Source organism: Girardinichthys multiradiatus, chromosome 15 (assembly GCF_021462225.1).
Source record: "Girardinichthys multiradiatus isolate DD_20200921_A chromosome 15, DD_fGirMul_XY1, whole genome shotgun sequence".
Lineage (NCBI taxonomy): Eukaryota > Metazoa > Chordata > Actinopteri > Cyprinodontiformes > Goodeidae > Girardinichthys > Girardinichthys multiradiatus.
The window spans coordinates 34,004,266-34,030,443 of record NC_061808.1 but is presented as its reverse complement, the minus strand read 5'-3'; the positions used below and the strand labels follow the sequence as shown (position 1 = coordinate 34,030,443).

General features: G+C 38.5%; 1 protein-coding gene across 3 annotated transcripts in view; it reads right to left on the bottom strand.

Annotated features, from left to right (window-relative positions):
- The window catches only part of cnih3 (cornichon family AMPA receptor auxiliary protein 3), a 126,468-nt gene extending 101,350 nt beyond the window's left edge, over nucleotides 1–25,118 (bottom strand). For 2 of the 3 annotated variants that reach the window (XM_047388923.1, XM_047388925.1), the window contains exons 1-2: nucleotides 24,467–25,112; nucleotides 6,038–6,106 (exon numbers count right to left, since the gene is read on the bottom strand). In XM_047388923.1, coding sequence (XP_047244879.1) covers nucleotides 6,038–6,106; nucleotides 24,467–24,544 — 147 coding nt within the window. In that variant the 5' untranslated portion in view covers nucleotides 24,545–25,112. Of the gene's footprint in view, nucleotides 1–6,037; nucleotides 6,107–24,466 lie in introns of all 3 variants that reach the window. The other variant, XM_047388924.1, reaches the window with a different exon arrangement.
- Between the last annotated feature and the right edge of the window lie 1,060 nt (nucleotides 25,119–26,178).

Sequence of the window (26,178 nt, the reverse complement as noted above, 5' to 3'; positions counted from 1 at the left end):
TAAGGCTAGTTTAATGACTAGCAACTCTCTATCCCCCACATCATAGTTCTGTTCAGAGTTGGTAAACCGTCAGGAAAAAAAGGCACATGGATGAAGTTTTCCATCTGTGGGGGACTGCTGAGAAAGGACTGCTCCAACTCCTGTTTCAGAGGCGTCAACCTCCTACATAAACTGCCGGGAGGAATCTGGGTGAATCAATATGGGGGTCTGAGAGAACATCTCCTTCAGTGCAAGAAAAGCCTTATCAGCCTCAGGTGAACACAATGTTCGTGGAGGTCAAGGCAGAGAGTGGGGCGGCTATCAAACTAAAGTTCTTGATGAACCTGTGGTAAAAGTTTGCAAAGCCTAAAAAACATTGTAGCTGCTTGCGGGAGTCCGGAACAGGCCACTCAAGGACTGCCTTGATCTTCTCTGGGTCCGAGCGAACCTGTCCACCCTCTAGAATGTATCCCAAAAATGTGACTGATGCCTTATGAAAATCACACTTCTCAGCCTTTACAAACAGCCAATTTTCTAACAGTCTTTGTGGGACTAAACGGACGTGATGGCGGTGCTCCTCAATGTCCTTTGAATAAATCAAAATATCATCAAGGTAAACAAAAACAAAGACATTCAAAAAATCCCTGAGGACGTCATTGACGAGCAACTGAAAAACTGGTGGTGCATTACATAGGCCAAAAGGCATCACCAGGTATTCAAAATGTCCCAAAGGAGTTTTAAATGCGGTCTTCCACTCGTCCCCCTGGCGGATCCTGACTAAATGATATGCGTTTCGAAGATCTAATTTAGAGAAGATTGTAGCACCGTGAACAGGCTCAAAAGCCGAAGAAAGGAGTGGGAGACGATATTTATTCTTGACTGTAATTTGATTCAGCCCCCTGTAGTCAATGCATGGGCGGAGAGAACCATCTTTTTTCCCTACAAAGAAAAACCCGGCTCTGAGTGGAGATGATGAGGGGCGAATTATGCCGGCTACCCAAAACTTGTTAATATAGTTCTCCATAACTCTCCGTTCGGGTCCTGAAATGTTATACAGCCTTCTGGCCAGTAGGGGAGCGCCGGGAAGTAAATCTATAGTGCAGTCATAAGATCTATGTGGGGGCAATGTTAAAGGCTTTAGGTCATGGTAATCTGAGGGAACGCGTGAAAGATCGGTATCTTCACTCTCAGCAGGAGCAATGTCAGTAGGGAGTGGGGCGACAGCTGACTGAAGGCAAGAGGAAAGGCAGCTAGTGGACCATGACTCGACTCGACTCGACTCGACTATCAATTAATATGAGGCTTTTATTTTTGAAGCCCAGGGAAGCCTAAAACTATGAAGTTCAGTTCCACATGTGTTAATTCATAGTTTTGATGCCTTCAGTGTGAAGCTACAATATTCATTGTCATGAAAATAAAGACAACTCTTTGAATGAGAAGGTCTGTCCAAACCTTTGGTCTGTACTGTATGTTTAATATAATTTTGCACACCGTTATTACTAAGGATGGAAATAATTAGCACAGAGCTGTGCAGCTGTAAAAAAAGAGCCCGAGGGTTAAACCCTCTGTCTCCACTGTAAATATCTGCACATTATCTTTATTTACCCCTTTTACATATTCCTGATTGCTTATAAGTTTGTTTTCCTTAAAATATTATTGTTTTATTATCTTTTCATTTTATTATCATTTATAAATCAGCCATTTAAAATATTCTCGATATTTTCCATGTTCATAGATACAAAAAAATATAACACTGTAAATAAAGTATATTGATAACGACAGATAAATAAATTTATTGGAAAATCTTTTAAAAGCTTAAACAATAAAATTTTAACATTCTGAACAGAGTTTAAATACATTTATTTGTAGAGCATAATAATACATTAGTGGTTGTTGTCTTTGTCTCAATCTATTGGTAATACATGTTTTTGCACATTGACCTTGCTTATTTACCTTGCTTATTCTTTGAACCTTTTTCATAACTGTCTGCACATTACCTGTATGTCACTAAGAGCTGTTATAACAAGTTAATTTCTCCATTGTGACATCAATAAAGTCAATCTTATCTTATATTAATAATAAATAATAATGATAATAATATATAAAAAGACCAAACATTATCCATTAAATATCATCTGACTGAATTATATCGGTGTTTAACTTCCACTCATTCGGGAAACCCAGCAGGAGTTTGAAAACAATGTGCCGGGAGTCAGGCGTTCTCCCCCGGTATAGCGAGCCTCAGCCGCCCGGTCAGCTGACAGCTGGTGAGGCGAGCTGTTAGCGCAGCGAGTGCGACATTTCCGAACACGTCGATACTTCAGGTTTACACAACTGCATTGTCGCCTGAAAACATTGTAAAAGGTATTTATGCTCCACAGAAAGCGTAATATATCCAAATTTATTCACAGCTTCTCTCTCTCCTCTGCCATTACTTCTTCCATTTCAACAATCTGCATTGATCCGCAATGAATCATGGGATTAGGGTAGGTCACAAAGAATACACTGGACCCATCCTTCTTATCTGGGGAAAAGGAGGACGTATTTGTTGGCTTCCTTTGGAGGAGCCTTCGAATTTGAACAGCCTTCGTCGCATCACTGTGACGTAACGGCCCGCAAATGCCGCCAGGATACACCTGTTTGTCTCTCCTTTGCTACTTAAACAACTTCCTTTTCTACTGAAATAATTTGAAAACATTTCAGTAGTGTGTATGAGAGTATTTCAGTAATGTGTATGAGAGCATTTCAGTAGTGTGTGTAAAAGCATGTAACATTTCAGTAGTGTGTGTGAGAGTAAATTCAAAATAATGTCCCTAACGGCCGCTCATAGAATGCGGTGGTCAGGAGACAGAAACAGGGTCAGAGCCGGGAGGAAAGAATCAGGCGACAGGATCCAAGGGAGAGGCTTGAATCGTTGTTCAGGGCACAGAAGCAAGGTCATGAATGAGAAGGCAGATTCTGGCAGACGGAACCAGGGGTTAGGCAGAGGGCGGTAGTCAGGAGGCAGAAGCAAGGTTGATATCCAGAAATCAGAAGCCAAGAGAATATCCAACATGGGCAGAGCAGAGGAGAGAAATCCAGGGGGCAAAAACCAGATCAGAATCAGGCAGGCAGGCAAGGAAGGAATGCTGGGCATTTACTCACACAAGGCTTTTGAGAGCGGTATGTAAAGGAAGGAGCACACGTGGAACAGATAAGGAGTAATTAGGGAGCTGGCTGGGAAGGAGCTGGTGAAACCAATCCTCCTAAAAGCTGCAGCACAGAGCAGGCAGACAGATGATACAGACAACCAGTGCAGAATCATAACAGATGTGAGGTTTCCAGTTCAGTTTATCATCAATAATAACACCACAAAATTTGACTGTGTACTATTTCAACATTTACTTTATCAGTATTTTCAGTTGCTTGTCCATTTTACAGTTCCCAAGCAACATTATTTAGTTTTTTCTCACATTTAAAGACAGTTTGTTACAACCCCATTTCTAATGAAGTTGGGATGTTGTGTAGAATCTAAATACAATAAACAGAATACAATGATTTGCAAATCCTGTTCAACTGATATATAACTGATCACAATATATTTATTGTATAAACTGTTAAATTTTATTTTGTTTTTGCAAATATTCAATAATTTTGAATTAGGTGCTGTACTGATTTCTATTATAATACATTCAAGTATATTTTTAATCACAGCTGACATTTCATCCAGGACTCCGATGTTCAACAACTGACATGTATAAATTGCTACTCCACCTCCAACTTTCTGTACATGAACCATAATTCACATTCATCAAGCTAAAAACAGTCATACAAACAGCTGGAGGATTGTTTTTTGAAAGCTCTCTTGCTGCAGTCGAACAGCCAACACCTCTGAAGAAAGAAAATCCGATGACTGCTTCACATCTTCAATCTGGTTGCTGCTTCTTCGGCCCCATGTCTTTAATGTCCGCCTTTCACCTGTCAGCTAGTGGGTCACTCACAACATTTGGAATTTCAACCACTGACTTTGGTTAGCTTCACTAGCAATTCTCCTGCCAAGGACACCAAACAGGAAGCCAAGAACACCAAACCGGGAATGGCTTTTTAGCAGTACTGTCACACTACTTGAGGTAACTGCTTAAAAGAAGGGACAGATATGTGTTTCACTTTCTGATATGACTGACAAAATGAATTTTTCAAGACATTCTAATTTTTTAAGATGTACCTGTATACCTGTATGTACATCTAAAACTACATTAATTTCATCTGTTTAATCATGCTCTGCACATCATGGATAAAAAGTTGGCTTCAATGTCAGATCCTAAAAAGATATAATTATAATAAATAATAATAATTATCATAATTTAATTAGCTTACAAATGTTATTAAATTCAGTTTTATTTATTTAGCACCAATTTACAACACATGTTATGTTGTCTCAAGTCACTTTATAAGGTCAATTCAATCGAATCATACAGATTTCAAGTCGGATTTATACATTCCATCTTTGTTTTGTCAAATGTATATTTAAATGTTTGCATAGTTTACCTTCAAAACCTTCAAAGAGCTGATAAAAAACAGCACATCAAAGAGCAGGATGAACGGTAACTGTTTAATACCATATTGAAGAGCTATATTTGGATAGTCTGCTTTTAAGCTTAATGCCTGTTGACTTTGGGACATTTTACCAACAGAGCTCAAACTAATTTCATAAAGGAAACTGTTAACAGCAAAGGTTTAGTGATGGTTGAAAGAAAAACAAAGCTGCACCCAATAACTTGTTCTGTGTTGCGTCTTGATGGAGGTCACATTTGACATAGAAGGTATTTGTTTGAATGCTGCAGAAAGGCACCAGCCTCCCTGCCATGCTTCAAGGATAAGCGGGGTCTAGACAATGGATGGTTGCTGTTTTAGTACATTTATTATTATAATCATATTCTAATCACAGTGTATATCAGTTTTATTCTATATTTTGTAAAGTATTAAAATTATATTTATGAAACCCAGAGTGTCCCCCTAATATGAATGGAAGGTGTTTAGGATACACCACAAACCCAGCAAGGCTCAATCCTAAATGGAACAAACACCGAGCCACTGTCCACAGTGAACTGAAATTAACATTAATTTGGACTGTGAGGTTGTGGACCAAGAAAGAAGTGACTTTTCAAATCTGACCTCTTGAAGCACAGCTAAAATTTGCAACTGTTTAAATAGACAAGTCAAACAATTTCTGAAGAGAGGTTTTATGTTCAAATGAAGCAAAGACTGAGTTGTTTGGTCACAATCACAAGTAGTCCAGGTGTGGAATTCATACCTAAGAAGATCGTACCAACTGTCAAACATGGTGGCAGTAAATTCATGCCAAGGGATGGCTTTCCTACCAATTGAACTGGTGCAATGCAAAATGGAAGATTAGCTCAATCCCTGCCTCAAATCAGCAGCTAGATGGTTGACACTTGGACACAGTTGGGTGTTTCAACAGGACAATGATCTCATTCACATCAGAACTGCTTTTAGAATAGATAAACCAGGCTAATTTGATGCCTCTAAAATAGCTCCAACGTCAAAACAATTCTAACTTTATGGATTATGCTTAAAACTGCCTATGTGTCAAGAACCCAACCTCCTAAAATGAACTTTATTATTTCTGATAAGAGGAGTAGTCAGATATCCAACCAGCATGACGCCATTGATGAAAAATATCTGTTCAAATTCATCACTGAAAACCACAAATGATTGTCATTCATGCCGAGAATGAGTGGATGTATACTTCTGACCAAAACTGTACCCAGGTTTACCCGGTCTGTCGCCTGCATCAAGGGACAGGATTAAGTTGCTATAGAAAATGGAGGCATATAGATTGAGATATACATTAATGAAAAAATGAATATTTCTGTTTTTGGTTGTTCTTTCTAGTCTGAGACCAATACAATCCAAGTCTCAGCACTGCCAACAAGCTGATGCATCAGTTGTCCATGCACAGCAGAAACCTATTTGATGTAATACGACTCACCTCCCAACTCAAATCTAGTGTGATACAATGTGTGTGAATAAAAATGATGAAGGAATGAACACCTACCGCATGGAGTGGATTGCCTTGATCGATCGGCACTTTAAAGTCAGCCTGGAGCTCATCAAAAGCTGTTATCTGAGGGAGAAGGAAGGAAAGAAGTGATGAGAGATATAATCAGTGAGATGCGGCAGCAAAAAAACATTCTCGGGAGGAAAGTATATCCTTATTATCAATGGGCTTACTGTCCTGGCCTTTTGAATTCAGTTTCCAAGAGCTCAGGTCAGTATATTGCAAAATCAATCACATCTTTAGAGCTTTCACATTTAGTTACATTATAATTACAGACTTCCATAAATATAATCATGTTTTTCCACATGCATTTGCATTCAGCAGTCATTGAACAACCCCCTTGCACTGCAATTACAAATTCAAGTCTTTTGGGGAGTGTTTTACATAGCTCCAATAGGACTCCTGGCTGCTTCTCTGATTAATCCTCTCCTTGCCCTGCCTATCAGTGTAGATGGATGGCCATGTCTTGGTAGGGTAAGAGTTGCGCCATACTTTTTCTATGTTTAAATGTTGGACTGAACGGTGCTTTGTTAGATGCTCTAAGTTGTCCCCCTGCTTTCTTCCTGCATAATGCTTTTTGTTCTCCAACATTCTGTAAGAAACCATTGTGGTCTCCACAGAACAGCTACATTTGTAATGAGTGGGATAGATGCACAGAACCTAGCTCCATCCATTATACGATCAACTCTAACCAGCTTCCTAAGTTTTTTTTATATTCTTTTTTTCATATTTGTCTAGACCTGTAAATATCCTTAATCAAATCCCAGTTTTCCAGACTGCACAGGATATCTGAATCAATATCATAATTGACTAAAGTTAAAACTCTCTTTCTTGGTGATGATAGTTGCGTCTATCCACCCACCACTACATTGAGGTCATAGATCCAGTGACGACCAATAGACAACAGAAAAAGTACGCAACAGATCTGCAGTCATATCGGCTGCAGCAGAGGTGATTTTACTATAAAAGCAGATGTTCAGGCCTGAATAACAGAGGCTCGGAAGAGGATTGTTTGTGTGTATATGAGACAGAAAGAACAATACCTTTGGGGATGATATGAGTGTCACACACTGGGTTTCAGACATGAGAGCAGCAGAAATATTTCAGCTTGTCTGTTTGAGTGTGTGTGCAGAATGATAAAACTTGGATGAGCAGTTGTGTGCCTCAAAAAAGTTATCCATGCATTCAGATGTATATGAAAAAAGTCGAAGCAGTGGCATGTGTTCAGGGAGATGACAGGCTCACACCAGTGTTGGCTTATTTCCCTGGGTTCGCCCCCACACTGCAAGATAGCTCTTTACATGTTTTTTCCCAGTGGATCCTAATAGTGATCCTGGCTCATTGCCTGGCTCGGTTACAGCGTGTTAGCTTCCTCCAGGCTGCTCCTCATTGACGACCAATACACACGCAGCTTTAAAGTGTTCATCAATCCAAACATAGAGTGTATGTGAATGCACAGAATCACAGTCTTCTGCAAAGACAGATAAAAAGCACAGCCGAGGCATGTGTTTGTCTACACATTTTGGTGCACATAAATGAAATAAACAATGCAGATTGTAGCTGTGGTTTGGTCTGGCCTCCCCAGCGGCACCGCGCCTTGGGGTACCTTGAGATGACATTGTTGTAAATAAGCACTATACAATTAAATAAACTGAAACTATCTCTGTAGTTATGCTGCTATAGGCTTAGGCTGCTGGAGGACATAATGACCACTTTCACCCTCTTCGCTACATTCTCACACTACTCTCCAATTTTGCATTATTTGCTGTTATTTCAGTTTTTAACTTTATGTTCTCTCTCTTTTCATTTCCTAGAAACTACACCTGGCCTGACTCTGTGTCTACCTGTGACACCTTTCTGGAGAGGGGCATTGTCCAAGCTTCTGCTGGCAACAACTTAATGCTCACCTTCTACAGATGATCCACTTGGCCCTGTCTTTCAGTGTTTAACCCTTTCTCTCTCCTAGATATAGCAATTGACTGAGCTTTTATTGTAACTAATTATATGTGCTCTCTTTCATACTCTATCCTTGAAAACTGGCTCAAAGTTGATCTGTTCTTTCTTTCTAGATGAAACAACTAAAGGAGCTACATCCACTAACATTTACTTTTCCTTCCCATAGAAAGTACTCCTAGATCAGTGCTTCTGTGTTCTTTTTGTGTCTGTGCTCTGGTCTCTCAAACCCCCAGTTGTTCGTAGCAGATGGCCGCTCACACTGATCCTGGTTCTGCTGGAGGTTTCTTCCTGTTAAAAGGGAGTTTTTCCTCTCCACTGTCGCTACATGCATATGAGGGAATGCTGCAAGTCACTGACTGGATGCAATCTGCTGGGTTTCCTTAGATAGAAAAACTTGTTATCCAATTTGAATAAATAACTGAATCTGACTGCACTGTTCAATGGTTAGGATTAATTGGAATGTATGTACCTGACTTTTGTGAAGTGCCTTGAGACAACATGTGTTGTGAATTGGTGCTATATAAATAAAACTGAATTGAATTGAATGTTCTGTGTGGAAATCAGTCAAAACAACTTGGTGGGGTATTTTTCAGTCATTTCTGTCAGTCACTATATAAATACTAAGTAGTGACCTACTATACACACTGATCACTAGGCTCCAAGCTACATTGATAGAAAGAAGAGTCCAATTTGTATGAATTTGGTACCCTACAGACCAGTGATAGGTATAGAAATCATCTGAAAGGAGTTGGCATATCTAAAGCTGGCACCATAGGACATAAGTGAATGCATCATGCATATACAGCAGTTACAAGGACTTGCAAAACAGACAAGCAGTCACCCAAAGCAGTGAGTAAAGGTCACAAGACACAGAGAATGCCTCTAAAGTTGTATGTTTAGCTGGGTTTCTCTATGAGATAAAGTCACTAAAGGAGCTACTGCTGCCATTAAGTCTGTTTACCTATTATTACCATGGAAAATGTTGTGACAATGAATATTAATATATTATTTAATATTAATACTTTAATATTTTATTAAATAATATTTCGGTCTGTTAAGGGTTGTCCAGTAAATACCAGCCCAATAAGGCGGTGGTATTAAGACAAAATTAAAAGGGATGAACCAAGCTCTGGCATTATTGAACAACAAAACTCTGTACACACACAGAATGAATTCACACAATTTCCTAAAATACAAGAATTTATTAACAAAAATAAGTCAACTCAAAGTCAAACATCAACAAACTCTTTACCATGCTAAAACAATCCAACTAAACTACCAAGCAAAATGAAAGAATAAGGAAGAATAATGGGCTATGTACAATATAAACAAGTGAATCAAAGATGGTTGAAAACCATGACCAAAAGAGTGATGCAATATTACCATGCAGTTTTTATGTTTGAGAACCAAGGATTCTCTTGAAGAATCAGGAAATGAAGATAAATTAGTCTTGGAACTAACTGGCAATAATTAGTATACCTTCAAACAACCATTCACAATGCAAGATCAGATAAAACATTATTTTAATAAAATAAAATTTTAAGGAATGATTTGCTAAATAAAACCAACCTTCTGAATGCCTTTATTTAGTAAAATAATATTTAAGAATCAAACCTATTGGATAAATGGGTCTTAATAGTGTTTAATTAGTTAATCACGTTTAGTAAAGTAATATTTAGGAAAAAATTATTTCCTAGATTGGACACTAACAACCTTTTTGGGTAAATGAAGCTGACTCATAAAGTGGGCGAGCACATGTTCTTAGTCGTTAGCAGTTAGAGCTAACAAAAGAAGCTTATAGCTGGTTACCAGAATCAAACACATACCTTTAAAATAACACTAATAAAAGGGTTGAAATGCGTAAGCATGGACGGCGCGTTATAGCCGATCTGTGCTTAAAAACCACCCTTTAAATAAAGTTTGTCTTAACTTTAAAAACAGAACACAAACAAAAACAAACATCATTAAACTAACATTATTTAGATTATGTAACTCTAAACTAATCTTCTCTGCCCAAACACTACCTCTTACGTGAACTGTGCTGAGGAGAAGTTGTACTGGGCGTTCAGGAAAACATCCACATGTGGGTAAACATAGAGTTAGCTTGCAGCTAATCTTTGTAACGGTGGGGAAGAGCTTTTAGCTGGCCCGGCCGAACGTACGACAAAGGCACGTTCGGCTCCTTCAATGGCTGCGATACACTTGTCTCATTACACCCTTTATATGAATGAATGCCGGATACTCTAACAGCAAATCATTGCTTAACTTTGTTGCCTGTGATTGTAGTTACTTTTGGATCCAACTTGAAGAGTTATGTCTGCTTGCCAGCAAAGAGACATGCGCTCGTTTGGTGCCTTTCCTGTCCGGTTACCATCTGGAATCCGCAAGGAAAGAGGTCTGTTTGTTGGAATGCAGGGCTTTTATTCAAACAGTGACGTCACAGGAAGTCCGCTCTCCTTCTGTTCCTGGGCTGAATTAGGAGTAGGTTACTGTGATTTATTTTGAAAATTCCAGAAAAAGTCTTACTGGCCTTTAATGTTGTAACCCATGGCTGGATCTCAACAAAAGTTCTCCTGGACCATTGAGTCTGAGTTTATTTTTACTGCTCTGTCTTCTCAAACCCCCAGTATAGAATTTGAATATGTCAGTCATTCATTTTTTACTGCTTATTCCATAGTGGGTTGCAGGGGAGCTGGTGCCTATCTCCAGCAGTCTATGGGCAAGAAGCGGGCTACACCCTGGACAGGTTGCCAGTCCATCGCAGGGCAACACACAAACAACCATGCACACACTCATTCATACACCTAAGGTCAATTTAGAGTGACCATTTAACCTAACAGGCATGTCTTTGGACTGTGGGAGGAAGCCAGAGTACCCAGTGACAACCCACACATGCACAGGGAGAACCTGCAAACTCCATGCAGAAAGACCCAGGCTGGGAATTGAACCCAGGACCTTCTTGCTGCAAGGCAACAGTGCTACCAACTGCGCCACCATGTAGCCTTGAATATGTCTACTTAATCAAATTGAATAACCTATATATAATGTCATATGTTGTCAATTGATGCTAAGTAACTACAATTAATCGAGTGAAACTGAAATACATTTGGGCTTCGTGATGTCGCAGTTGGCAGCATTGTTGCCCTGCAGCAAGAAGGTCCTTGTTTCTCATTCCAGGTTGGGATCTTTCTGCATGGAGTTTGCAAATTCTCCCCATGCATGTGGGTTCACTCCAGGTACTCCAGTTTCCTGAAAACTGATCTCTCTACATTGCCTTATGGAGTGAGTATATGCATGCATGGTTGTGTGTCGCTAAGATGGACTGGTGACATGTCCGTGTGTTCCCCACTTCATGCCAAGTGACCACTGGAGATGGCCACCAGCAGCCTCTGTAACCATACATGGATAAGCGGGTATATAAGATGGATGAATTGCATTGAACACAATTCTAATTTTCATTTATTTAAACAACTGAAAACCATGTATAATTTTCCCATCATCTCACAAAATTTTGTTTGGTTTATGACAAAAAATCCCAATTAAATCCATTGTAGTTTGACACTGCCAGCCAGTACAAGGTCATCCCATACACACCAGTTGTTATTCAAAAAGCTCAGATTTGACTTTTTCTATCGTCAGATGAAAAGGTATTTTTTCTACACAGGTTTTCTTTGGAATACGTTGAATGAGGATTATTGGTAATGCTGTAAGACCAATTAAAGCATGTTTTTAGGGGGACTGGTTTATGAAAAACAGTTTAAAATAAATAAAACTATACTGAGTCAGTTTTAATAACATTGTGAATGACTGTGACCACAGTGAATAATTATGGTGAACCTAGTGTTTAATCTATAAATTTTTATAAAAACACTTATAAAACTGAGAAACAATTGTTTAGTCATAGACAAACCTACATGAATGTACTTATAAACTGATTAGGCTGCTGGATTCCAGTATTTGTTCCTGGCTCCTCTTTTTTTAAGACGACACACACACACACACATACAATGGGAAAGTGACAGCCTGCTAGCAGCCACAGTCTGCACTGAAACAAACTGCTTATGCAAAATAGGTTTTGCCAAAAGGAGCATGTGCCAGTTTGTTAGTTATTTCTGCAAGCCACTCTCTCCTTCAAAGCAGTCTGTTAGAATCAACATTCCCATAAAAACAAGACTGGATAGGCAAAAAATAAAACATAAAAAAATACAAACAGTCATTGCCTATGGATATTCTGAATTTTACAGATTGAAGTCTGTTTATTAAATAAATTTTGCTTATGATTCTGCCTTAGTTGCATAAAAATTGGAAAATTTTGTTTAGATTCCATTTTCCTTTAGAAAAGTATTAACTTTTCACCAAAGCAGAAATATTAATAAACAAATATAAAGCTGAATAGAAAGAAATATATTTTTATGCGGAGAAAGATTTAGCTATTTATCAGGTAAATGTCTCTGTATATGAAAGGATATGACTTTGTCTAAAACTCCTGAAAGGCCACAACCTGTCAGTTCCAATAGCTTTCCAAATACATTTTCACAATTATGGAAAACAACAATTTAGCTAATGTTGGAAACATAAAATGTTCTAAAATCTGTACACTGCATCCTGTGAAATTGTATTTAGCATGATCACATTCTTATAAGCTATCAGAATGAAAGAGTGTATCTTTTTAAACTGCACACTTCTGAAGACTGGAACAAAAAAAAGAGAAAGGAGGGAGGATCAGGATCAGCAGTATGATGCTCAGTTGAATGGACTGTGCAGTGGTACTATGGAAACAATGGAGAGAGAGCAACTGATGTATGATGAGCTGGCAGAGGTTAATTAACATCTGAATGGATGGTTGGCCAAACCAGCCATATATAGTGAACCCCACCTACAGTAGCCATCGTTATTGATGCCAGAAAGCCATTTTCCCTGTTTGCTTCATTGAGATTATCATTTGCATTTTTCCCTCATTAAAGTACACTTTGAACACAAACTACTTTCCCATTTGCACAATTCACCAGAGCATGGTCAAAAGCCACCTTGGCTGTGGAGCTAAATTATTTTCAACCATACAGAACCTTTCTGCCATTATGATTATTATTTCTTTGGTCTTCACTCCGAACCAAAATTCACCCTTGCACTATAGTCTGTCCTCTTTGGAATGTATTATCACCAAATGACCATCTACCATACTAAGATGATTTGACTAGACTGGTAATACACTGTTCTAGCAGCAAGGTAATTCACACATTGCTGCAATGTTACAAATTTGCAGAGGGCGTTTTGACGCGTTTTAAAACTGATCTTTGTTAGCACCACGTAGATCATCAATGGCATAAAGCATAGTGACATCATTATCAACTGATCTAACAAATTTTACATCATGCTGTACTAAATAAACTTAAGACTTTAAATAGCTTTGAGTCAAATCGTGGCTTGCCCAGTTCGTACTGTCATTCAGTGGCCACAAGCAACCATTTGGGCTCTTTCATTTCGTACCTGTAAGCAAAATGATCAAATATCACATATAGCTATATTGTTTTCTAAAAACATTGTATTACACATTTTTTCATTCATTTTGGTTCTAAATCCTGTTTGGGAAAAAAACAATCAAGGTGTACTATTACTTTAGCACAGATGTATGTACCAACAAATGCTCAAAACATTTAATTAAAGATTTCCTTTCACAGACCTTGTCATTACATGTAGCATCTTATCTACTTTTACTGCAGATTCTCTCCAACATTTCTGGTAAATAATGAGTGAATAACTGATTTCAGTCAGAGACAAAGACAAAAGCTGCAAGAACATTGACTGGAAGGTTGATGGATTGAGCTACCACTAAAACATGAGTAATTCGCCCGAGGACTCTACAAACAGTGGCTTCCTACCTCACAACTAAACATCATTTTCCCCTGTGCCATGCATCAGATGCTCTCAGATCCTTCCTGCAGAGCAGACTGATCAATCTAAGAGGTTTTACCTAAAGCTCTTAGAAAAGGTTGATTTTTCGTACACAGGAGCCTATAGTGGAACTCGGCTGTCTTACGGTCTTCATCACTGTCTTCTCAGTGTTTAATAACATATGTCTGATCATCCTTTTATATTCTGCCTATGCAATCTACCTATTCTTAAGTCCAACCTGTCCTATTGTAAATGTTTATTTGCTGGTAGCCTTCCCCTTACTGCAGGGGTGTCTAACTCCAGGCATCAGGGGCCAGTATCCTACATGTTTAAGAAAATAGCTCACTTAAATGACTGTATTAGCTCCTCAGAATGATATCCAATTCTACAGGAACATGCTAATGGGCCATTCCTTTGACTCTGATGTACTGAACCATGAAAACATCTAAAGCAGGAATGCAGCTCTTGAGGACTGACTTTGGATACCTCTGTCTAACTCCATCACTCCAGCATTTTCTCTTTCAGCTAGAAAACTTGGTCACGTCCTTTTATCAAACTTTCTGTACCTTTGTACTTTTCTCCTGAGGTCAGACCAGTTTATGAACAGTACACCAGTACCATAGACATATTAAGATGCTACAGATCAAACGAACAAACCATGTTCTACAACTAAAGAAAGAATTTCCCTTCAAATATATCTTCCACATTTCTTCCACTTGTGTCAGAAGTTTAATTGTCCTTTTTGCCAATTGGAAATACAACCCTTATCCAATGAAGTTGGGAAGTTGTGTAAAACATAAATAAAAACAGAATACAATGATCTGCAAATTCTGTTCAACCTATATGTAATTGAATACACCACAAACACAAGATATTTAATGTTCAAACTGATAAACTTTATAATTTTTTACAAATATTCACTCACTGCAAATATTCAATTTGATGCTTGCATCACATTCCTAACAAACTGGGACAGGGGCAACAAAGACTGGGAAAGTTGGAGAATGCTCAAAAAACACCTGTTTGGATCATTCCACGAGTGAACAGGTTAATTAGAAACCGATGAATGGGTATAAAAGGAGCGTCCCTGAAAGATTCAGTCGCTCACAAGCAAGGACGGGGCAAGTTTCACCACTTTGTGAACAACTGCGTGAGCAAATAGTCCAACAGTTTAAGAACAACATTTGCAGACGAATGCTTGATGTTTCCATCACCTACAGTACATAATATCATGAAAAGATTAAGAGAATCTGGAGAAGTCTCTGTACCTAAGCAGCAAGGCTGAAAACCAACATTGAATGGCCGTGACCTTCAACGTCTCAGGAGGCACTGCATTAAAAGCTGGCATCATTGTGTAACAGATATTACCACGTGGACAGACAACCATTGACATTGAACACAGTTCATTGCTACATCTACAAGTGAAAAACTCTACCATTCAAAGCGAAAACCATAGATAACAATACCCAGAAACACCGCCGGCTTCTCTGGGCCCGAGCTCATCTGAGATGGACTGATGCAAAGTGGAAAAGTGTGTTTTGGTCAGATGAGTCCACCTTTTAAATAGTTTTTGGAAATCATTGACGTTGTGTCCTGTAGGCCAAAGAGGAAAAGGAATGTGTGGATTGTTATCAGTGCAAAGTTAAAAAAAACAGCATCAGTGATGGTATGAGGGTGTGTTAGTGCTCATGGCATGGTAACCTGCACATCTGTGAAGGCACCATTAATGCTGAAAAGTACATGTAGGTTTGGGAGCAACATAAGCTGGAATCCAAGCAATGTCTTTTTCAGGGATGTCTCCGCTTATTTCAGCAAGACTATGACAAGCCACATTCTGCACGTGTTACAAAAGTGTGGCTTCATAGTAAAAGAGTGCGGCTTCTCTCCCTTTTTCCTTTTTGCCCCCCTTTCTCTCTTTCGTGCTTCTTTTTTCTTTTCCATTTCTGTCTCCGTGTCTGTAACAATTGAAATAATCCCAAAGAGGTTTCTAATAAAGTTTATTTTCATGAATATCAAGCAGAGCTTTAAAGCGTTACCTGTAATGCTCCACTTGTGAAAGTAAATCTGTTGGACTTTTTCTTGGCACTCAGACAACAATTCTGAGTGCTTCTCTGCCGTACAGGACACAGTAAAAAAAAAAGCCAGGCTAATTATTTAGTCCCATTCATATTGGTTTTGATACGAGTGCCAAAATGCTTATGTTGCACTTTCATCATGCTAACCAGTTTGATGACATATTTGTGAGTAAATAGATGAGATGATGACACAAAATGCTAAAGAGGGTGTGAAAGAAGTAATTTTCCATTCATTCTCCACAAGCACTCTTTCTATTTCTTCCATTGTCTGTAGAGTAGAACTCACTTTAACCACTCTAAACACTACAGTAACTGCCAGGTCAATACGTGGCACTGTTACGAGATAGCAAAAACACAAAAGAAGGCTTGGACCATGTGCATAGTGGTGATGTGCTGACTTGCATGAAGCTGTGGATTAGGCTAGAGATGGGGCTAGGAAATCATTGTTTTTAAACAAGTTGAATATTGATTTTCTGAACATTTCAAAATTAACGTTATAAGAGGTATTTTTTTTACTGCAGAACCTGTTTTAGAAAAATGTTGTTCCAGGGCTCTGGAAATGTTTGTTTGTGGACACAGGGCGGAAAGAGTTTCAAAAATATTTTTCTTAGTTAGGGGCTGGTTCACGCTATACAAGTACCATGGAGCAGCATTGACCTATAACCTACTGACACTTCCTACTATAGTCCAAATCTACATCTTTAGTTGGGTCAGTTTTTACCCGATCAGCTGCAAAACCTAAAAGCTAAATAATAGTGATCTACAAAATATAAAAATGCCACAATATTTCCTTCTACCTATGTTTCTGACTCCTATTTTGAAGTAATACAGGAAGTAGTTGAGTTGTAGTCTGGTTGTATAATGGACTTGGCTAAAAATTAAGGGAATGTAAAGATGTACAACTCTAGTTTGAAATTTTAAACAATGAAGTCAAACTTGAACTTGATATTTCTACATGGAAGTAAGATTCTTTATCTTTAAACAAACTATCTGTTACACTCACTGGCCACCTTTTAAGGCACACCTTAAAACAGTTTAGCTCCTCTTAGTTTTTTTATATTTCTATTTATTTATTTTTGTAAAATAAAAATAAAAAAACTTAAGCCCTCATGCCACGACTAGAATGTAAATTTTTTTTTACCTTTGTAACTTTCTGTTCTTTTGTCATCGTTCTGTATTTCATTTTGTATACGTTTTTTAACAAACAGACAAAAACAAAAAATAAACATTCTGTGAAGCAGAATGGGCCACAATTGCTGAGAAGGGTATATATTCAGACTGTAAGTTGGAGGTTTGAAGGTTTAGGTGTTTTGTCCCGACAAAATTGACCCGTTCGTTCGATTCACCATTTTCCCTCCGTTTTACATCTTTTTCCTTTTTTCCGCAGTTGCAAGGTGGGACAAAAAGAGTGAAGGTAAAGGTTCCTCAGGTATGAGTTGGTGTTTCAGGATTATATTTAAAATAGGGTCAGTTTGTACTATGTGCGTGTATAATTATATTTAAAAAAGTAGCTAAATATTTAAAACGTAAATGTACACCCATGGTAACATGCTCATCCAATCACGTGTTTGGCCTACTTGAAATTCCTCCACAGTGATGTGAAAGACTGACTTGCTATTTTATTGGTGAAACAGGCAAAAACATTTTTTATGGTTTTGTTCCATGAGGAAGATGTTAATTTGAGCATGTGCATATATAAGTAGAGGAATAAATGTTGACTGAGTTTGAAGTTATCAAGCCTTTAAACCTGTTTTATTTGTAAAAAACAAAGAATTTTGGATTCTTTGTCCTCTCAAAAACATTGTTAAACTCTTGTCTGATCTTATTTTCATTAACCCGGTACAGAACATCTCTACTAAAAAGTTGTTATCATCATTGAATAACAATTGGACTATCTTAATACATTGTCTTATCAGAATAATTAGGTGAATACAACTGGTAAGCCAGGTCTTGGATACTATTACATGGAGCACTCAGTCCATGCTATAATCATACCAACCATAGAAACTCCAAATGGGTGAGTGAATGTTACCAATCTGTCATTCTGCCCTTAACTCCATGATTCTGCTTCCTCGTCTATCCAAGATTCATTGGGGAATGTCTACTGGACAGCCGTGTTTAATGAAACTTAAGTACATTATGGGCTGTTTTTATACAAGAAAATTGCTTGAGCCAAGAGGGACTTTTGAAGCGCTCAGCGGCGCAGCTCAGGAGAGGTCGCAGTTCACCTCGTATGTTAATTATAATGGCTCTGTAATCTCTTATGTCTGTGCTCCCATTGAGATTTGTAGTGTTTTATTGTCCTATAAGGAACAAATTGATTCTACATCTGGTTTGAAACATACCATTCAAAGTGCCATTATGTCCTGGAACATGCTTTTTATTGATATTACAGTTACTCCTAATGGAGTAGTAACTGCTGGACACGTCCTAATGGAACGTGTCCAGCTGAGATGCCAAATGACCTTGTAGTAGCTGGGAAATGTAGTGTTTTTTTCCCCCAATCAGGATGAAAATATAATGGAATTTCTGAGGAGAAAATATTTAAACGTGTTATTCAATTAAATAGCATGTCTCTCAATTCACTTGGATGTTAAATGCACAATCCAAGATGACTTGTACTAACTAACTATACTAGGAGTCTGGCTTGAATAAAGATACCTGATTAGATGACATGTTTTTAATAAGCATTTTGCTAGTTAGGTATATGTAACCACAACATTTCTGAGATCAGTGCATAGTCATGTACTGGATGTGCCTGTCATGTATGAGTGCTGTCTGGTTGGAGGCTTGCAACGCTAGTTCAGTGGTCAGAGTCATGAATAATGTTCCACACTTTGTCACAGCACCAACTAGTTCTAAATATAATGAAGTGCTGAGGTAGTGGGAAAAAATCTTATATATGGAGGTAGAAGTGGTAACCGAGCACTGCAGAACCTCACAACTACCGGATAAAACCTGCACTGAGCATTACATTTCAGTTGAATTCGATGATGCCTACATGTCTAAGTAACGTGGGGTTTTACTGGAATGCCGCATGGTTGTGTGGTGCTTATTTAAACTATACTGTCTGAGAGTTTATAACTAATGGTGGACTTCCTAACAAACCTACAGGCCCAAGCTCCTAAAACCAATGGGCCTGGCAGAATTCAGATACAAAATGACCTCTTACAACTACACAAATAAGCCGGAAATACAAAACTCACTAAAGAAAAATGCAAACACACAGCAAGTAGAAGAAATACCACTTTGAACTGGAAAACTGAAGATTAAATAACAGGAACAAAATATAAAAGTGAAAGAGACAAGATAATCTAAAGATACAAGAAAAACAAGTAAAGAAACTAATAATATGAAAAAAGTCCAAAATAACCACAAAAAGAATCCTCAAGAAACAAAAAATAAAACTGATAACAAGATTATTTACAATATTCTTTCAAATTATTCTAAAAATATTAGAGAACGAATCAAAAACAGTTATTCTCAGGCCTTGTTCATTGTTCACATCTAACATGGATATTGGGCAAGATAGAAATTTTCTTCCATGCCTGCACCTGTTGTACAGGCATTGTGAGAGCATAAATTCTTCTTTTTATGTATCTAAAAAGACTACAGAGTTGAGGATATGGCGGCCCAATCCTCTTGTGCAGTGCTGCATTCTACAATCTAGGTTTTTATGTTGCTTTTATGAGTTTTTTAGTCTCACTTTATCCTGACTGTTTTTACTATTCTCAACATGTACTGGAATGGTTCATGTGTAACAACCCCGTCACACTAAACTGCATCTGGCTTGCCTTTCAGTAGCATTAGAAGGTGTGTACGGTACCTTAGATAAATAATACTCCTATGCATCTGATACTATAGCATTCAGTTATATTTCTGGCTTAACCAAGCTGCAGAAATGTTTTTGACATATCAAAAGATTTTGCCGCATGAGCATCTCAACTGGTCAAGCTGGTCACTTTGCCCTGTTGATATTTTTTATTTTTACAGGTTTGATACATTTAAACTTGATTTTATGAAAAGGAGCCATTTACCATGGTACGTTTTTAGCAGACAAAGTGCCAATTTTCATCATCAGGGACATTTTTAAAGACTATTTGACAACTGATGATTAAACACAAAATAGATTAACTAACGTTCTATTATTTTTTGAATTATTTTTTAAACATGGGAGAATAAATTGGTGTAAGGGTATCATTCTGGCTCAGATCTTCGTAAATTCAAGAAAAAATTTAACACGAATTAGAACATACGTCAGATCTGACAATTTTTAAATAAATATGTTCTGCCATAATTTAATGAATATTTTTACAAACAAATTGCCAAATAAGCACTAGTATGTATTGGGCATGCAATACTAAGCCATGAAACATTACCCATTAGGTGTAACATGTGGAAACAAAGTAGCGAAGGAGTGAAGTAACTCTGAGACTGCAAAAAAACAACAGAATGTTAACTGAAAAATAAAAAAAATAGCTACAAAATACATGAATACAGATCCAAAGTTTAAACAATGAGGCAAAATGTCAATTTAAAGACCTAAAATAACTACAAAAAACCCACAAAATGACACCAAAAAGTTACATAATAACAACGAAAGATCTAAGACGACCACAAGGACATACAACTCAAAACGAGGGAACCAAATAATCATCAACACTCAGAACAATCTGCACAGAAACTCACACTGAAATTCATCTAAGTATGAAGTAAGAATCAAACTAACAAACCACAAGTTACATTTGAACACAAACAAAGCAGACTTGAAACAACCACTGAGACGCGCACAAAAAATAAAAATCCACTGAAATAAAATCAATAAACATAGAGTGCAAAAGCCCAAGGATCCATATGTGTATAATAAAGTGAATCAAATAAGATTTATTCTTTAGTTTGTGCAACTATGACTTTACATACATTATGTGTAGCCTGTATGCTTAAGAGCTGTTGCCTATTTCCAAAACAATGATTCTATTTCATTTACAGGAGGCTGATTGTTGCTTATGATATAACCTAAAGCACCACCATTTAATACATTTTAGGAACAGGAAACACAAAGACCTTGTATTTATGTGAGATCTTCCTATGGCAGCAAACATCCTCAGAGATCTTTGGAGAACTATTACAGCAAAGCTCCAAGATCAGAATGATCCAAGCAGGTAATTACATTCGAACTGTAGAGCTTGATTTATGTGATCCTTTTAATGATAGATGTCCATCTTTGTGCAGCCATTTGTCATCCTTGACTTCAGAGACTTTTCTACTCATATTAGCAGCTGACAGAACTTTTAATGGGCATTATGCAGGACTGTTCATTACTTGTTCCTATTCTCTTTTTGCACGTCCTGCTCTGTTGCCTGGTTCTTCTTATGTTATTTTGCCCTTCTTTGACTTAGCATATTTGCTCTTTTTAGCGATGCATTGCCTGAAAACGTAACCTCGCCATTCAAGAGGCCAAATGGGAGCAGGAATCGGTTTGGTTTTTTGTTTAAAATCCCTTCAGCTCAAGTCTTTGAAACCAGATGAGATCTTGAAGTTGAAGTAAAATGAAAAACAGCGAGGGTTTTCTGCCAAAGTGACTGACAGAAGTGAAAGGAGAGTTGGAGTCAAATTTCCTGAGTGTTTTGGCAGGTAGCTGGTGTTAACGTGCACACTTGGCTCTGCAGCTCCACACACTGCACAACCTCTTCCTAATTATGTTTCCTCACAGTATGGAGCCCCAGCTTATGATACTGTGTGTCTTCAAGTAGGAAAGAAGAATCTGTCTGTTCTTTCTGTCATCTCGAGCAGAATGCAAAATAATGCAGGGTCCAATGTGAGTTCCTGCTGAAACCACAGAATAATGATTCATTTCTGATCCGTTTCAGCCCTTTTTATATATCAGGGAGTATTATAAAGGCCTATATTTTCTGTCTGGTTTGTTCTGCAGTTTTCTGCATAATCACCACTAATTGTGCTGTCACAGACATCTACTCCCGGTTCTAAGGGTCAGTTTAGCTCTGTGAGGAGACACATGGAGCCCCATCTAAACACACACACATACACATGCAAACCAACTATTAGCTGGGAGTGCTGGAGGACTGGTCATCCCAAGTACATCAGACTGTTGGGACCCCAGCCATGGTTACAAAATGAAAGGCCAGTACGAACTTTTCTGGAACTTTCAAAATAAATCGCATTAACCCTACTTCCAGCACAGGCAGAAACGGGGGTAACAGCGGACTTCCTGTGATGTCACTGTCCGAATAAAAACCCCGCTTTTGCAACAAACTGACCTCTTCCATGCAGGTCCCCAGAGGAAGAGGACGGAGGGACACAGCGCGCTAATCTCTCTTTGCAGGCAAACAGACATAACTCTTCAAACTGGATCCAAGAGTGTCATACAATCATGCGATCATATGCACTAAGTTAAGTAGGAATGAATTGCTGTTTGTATATCCGGTATTCATTCATGAACGGGGGTAATTAAGGCACAAGCGTGGCTTGACTTTCTCTCTGAGGTCTACAGAATCAAACTGTGTTCCAGAGAGTTCCCAGCAGAGACCCTGTCCCTACAACGCCGAGTGGAGCAGTTTCCCGGTCTGAAGGAAGGACAACGGGACTGCATCACCGTGGTTACAGCAGGAAAGTGCAGTTTGTCCGGCCGACAGAGTGAGCCGCCCCACCCCACAGCTACGGAGGTTAACCCTTTGTTCACTGTGGATGCTTTCTTCAACTTCGTCGCCCGGACAACTTTTCCTCAGTACAGTTCACGTAAGAGGTTGTGTTTTGGGCAGCAAGAAGTAGTTTAGAATGAAATAGTCTAAACATTTTTCGTTTTATGACGTTTGGTTTTGTTTATGTTGAAAACTCAGCCATCTTAGTGCTAGCAGATTATCTGGTCACCACATGTACACAGTTTATGTGTTCTGTGTTTGTTTGGTTTTTAAGTTAAGACAAACTTTATTTAAAGGGTGATTTTAAACACAGAAGATTGGCCATAACATGCCGTCCGTGCTTATGCATTTTAACCCTTTTATTAATGGTATTTTAACGGTATGTGTTTGATTCTGATGATAAGCTATAAGCTTCTTTTGTTAGCTCCAACCGCTAACAGCTAAGAACACGTGCTTGCCTGCTAAAGATAATTTACCCAAAAAGGTTGTTAGTTTTCAATCTAGTAAAATAATATTTCCCTAAATATTATTTTACAAAACTTGAAAACTAAGTAAACACCATTAAGCCCCATTTCTCCAGAAAGATTTGGTTCTTATTCAAAATAATATTTCTTTAAATTTTTTTTAAATAAATAAATGTAGCTGATTAAGAGAATTGAGAATTGGTCATCCAGAAGGTTGGTTTTATTCAGCAAATCATTCTTTAAAATATTATTTTATTAAAATAATATTTCATTTGATCTTGCATTGTGAATGGTTGTCTAAAGGTATACCACTTATTGCCTAAGTTAGTTCCAAGACTAACTTAACTTCACCTCCAGATTCTTCAAGATAATCCTTGGTTCTCAAACATAAACATTGCATGGTAATGTTGCATCAATCTTTTGGTCATGGTTTCAACCATCTTTGATCAACGTGTTTATATTGTACATAGTCCATTAGTCTTCGTTATTCTTTAATTCTGCTTGGTAGTTTAGTTGGATTGTTTTAGCGTAGTAAAGAGTTTGTTGACTGAAAAATGTTTGACTTGGAGTTGACTTATTTTTGTTAATAAATTCTTGTATTTTAAGAAATTGTGTGAATTCATTCCGTGTGTGTGCAGAGTTTTGCTGTTCAATAATGTCAGAGCTTGGCTCATCCCTTTCAATTTTGCCCTAATACCACCGCCTGGTATTTACAGGACAACCCTTAACTGACTGAAATATTATTTAATAAAATATTAAAGTGTTAATATTAAATATTAAATAATATTCTCAGATTCATAATCACAACAAGACCTGGTTCTGCTTCCATACAAAAGGCCGACTCTGACCCAAATCTGTCTCTACATAAATCTCTGCATGATGGAGATGTTGCTCAAAGAGCCCCCCCCCCCCCAAAAAAAAACAAAATGAGATTATTCAAATATAATGCAGTGAGTGATGCTGGTGTGCAGCTGAGCTGACACGCTATACAATGCAGAAGGGACAGAGTGAGGAGAGAAGATAAAGCTCTACAAGATTTTCTAAATGATCTCGGAGAAAGGCTGTGTAATTGATCTGGCAGACACGGCACAGCCCAGCAGGCATCTCAAACTGGGTCAGAGTAAAGTGGCCATATGTGAGGACAATTGTGATGTAATGCTGAATACATATGGAGGTGATGTCTGTGGGTGAAACAGGTGTGCACCTGTCATGTCCTGGAACACACTCTGTTACATTTGTTAGTATTAAGGCAGCAAACATCTGCCTTTGTAGTGAATCAATGAAAAGCACATCAGCAGGCACACTTCCATATCTTCTCATAACGAAACCCTCACATGTTTTGAGGAAACACAAAACCAAGGGCAGTCGGCAGGTACTTACATGCCATATTGCGAAGAATATAAGTGACACACAGAGGACCAGAGACAGCATGTAGCAGAAAGCGGCAAAAGTGAACATAATTGAAGGGGAAAACGGTGGAGAATTTCCCGAGGAAGCACGATCCCGCTGATGAACATTTAAAACTAAAAAACCGGAGGGGTGAAAGATGAGTAGTAAAGTTCTCACGGTGCCGTGGACACCATGACTTCAAGCCCCACAATGTTGGCTCCGATCTGGAAGTGAAGACCTCTCCAGACGGCCAGATGCGCGTCCACTGAATCCTGAGATGCTCTCAGATCAGCGCCCTCGGCATGATAGACGATCAGTGCCCGCAGTCCTAGCGAGGTGACCATAGAATCGCAGAGACGGACGGCTGATGAGGGGAGCTTCTGCGCAAAAGCATCCGCGAGATGAGGCGAGTGAGCGGGTAATCCCTTCATTGAGCAGCGGCTAAGGGCGGCCAGCCGGAGCCTGCGCTGAGCTGCGGCGGTGTCATGTGAGGCTGCTTCGCGGCACTTTGTGCGTAAAAGCTGAGCTCTCTCTCTGGCACGCGCAGACAAAAAGCAACTGCAGGGAGCGGAGCGCGCGGGCACAGCTGTTGAACAGGTGGAGATAAAAGAGCAGCACTCGCTCCGCGTGTGCGTGTGCTGCAGTTTTTTGAAACCAGCAATTAAGAGGCTGATTTTGTGTTCGTGTGTGAATGCAAATTTCCCCTGGGTAATGACTTGCAGTCGTGTGCCTTTGTGTCATTAGATCTTATGGATTAAAAACAATTAAGTGATTTAATTTCAGAAGGAGATCTGACAGATTGCTCATAGCCATTTACATTCAGGTGCTGGTTTCTCACAAACCTGCATAGTACCGGATATTCAGAGTCCCCCCAATCCAAACAAATATAAATGTTAGCCACCAGAAATTATATATTGCAGCAAAATTGTAATCATATAAACAGAAACCAACCTTGTGAATTAATTTTACCAATATTTTTTAAAAAGCATGAGGAGCATAAGACTCTGAGGAAACGTGATATTATTGCCACCATCTGGCACTTCTGTAAATTACAAGTGCCATAAGAGCATAACAAGTACCCAAAAACATAATGTTCATCAGAGCAACACTGAACGGGCATATCATTATGACCAGCTTGAGCACCCTGACTGGTCTGAGTCTGTTTAGCCCCAGACTCAACAAACATGCATCAATGAGCTTTCGTCCATGAACCAGATTTGAAAGATACTGACCACTACAGACTGAAAACAGGGCTGTTTTGGAGACGCTCTGACCCCTTTTATCTACACATCACACCTGGCCCTTCTCAAACTCACTCAGATCCTACTGTCCTTTTTGCCATTTTGTAGACTTTTAAACTTATCACTACTTGTGTCTGTGTATTATGTATACATATTGCTAAGACAAAGGCTTGTGATAAAGGTGTTTCCTATAAAATTGCTTTACTACCTGCAATTTAAGAGCATACCTCTTTTAATATTGTTTTATAAGAAAACTAAAAGAATAGTCCAAATAGGCAAAGTGAAACCTACAAAAAAAAAAACAATTGACATGTGTACTTACTGGCTATGTAGAACTTGACAGTTCCCAAAAATATATAAATTTGGCATGAGCCCTTTCCTTTAATCTTCAGAACACCAGCCCCATGCTGCACTGATGCAGTATTTCATACAAAAGGAGTCCCAACCATGTACAGTGCCAAT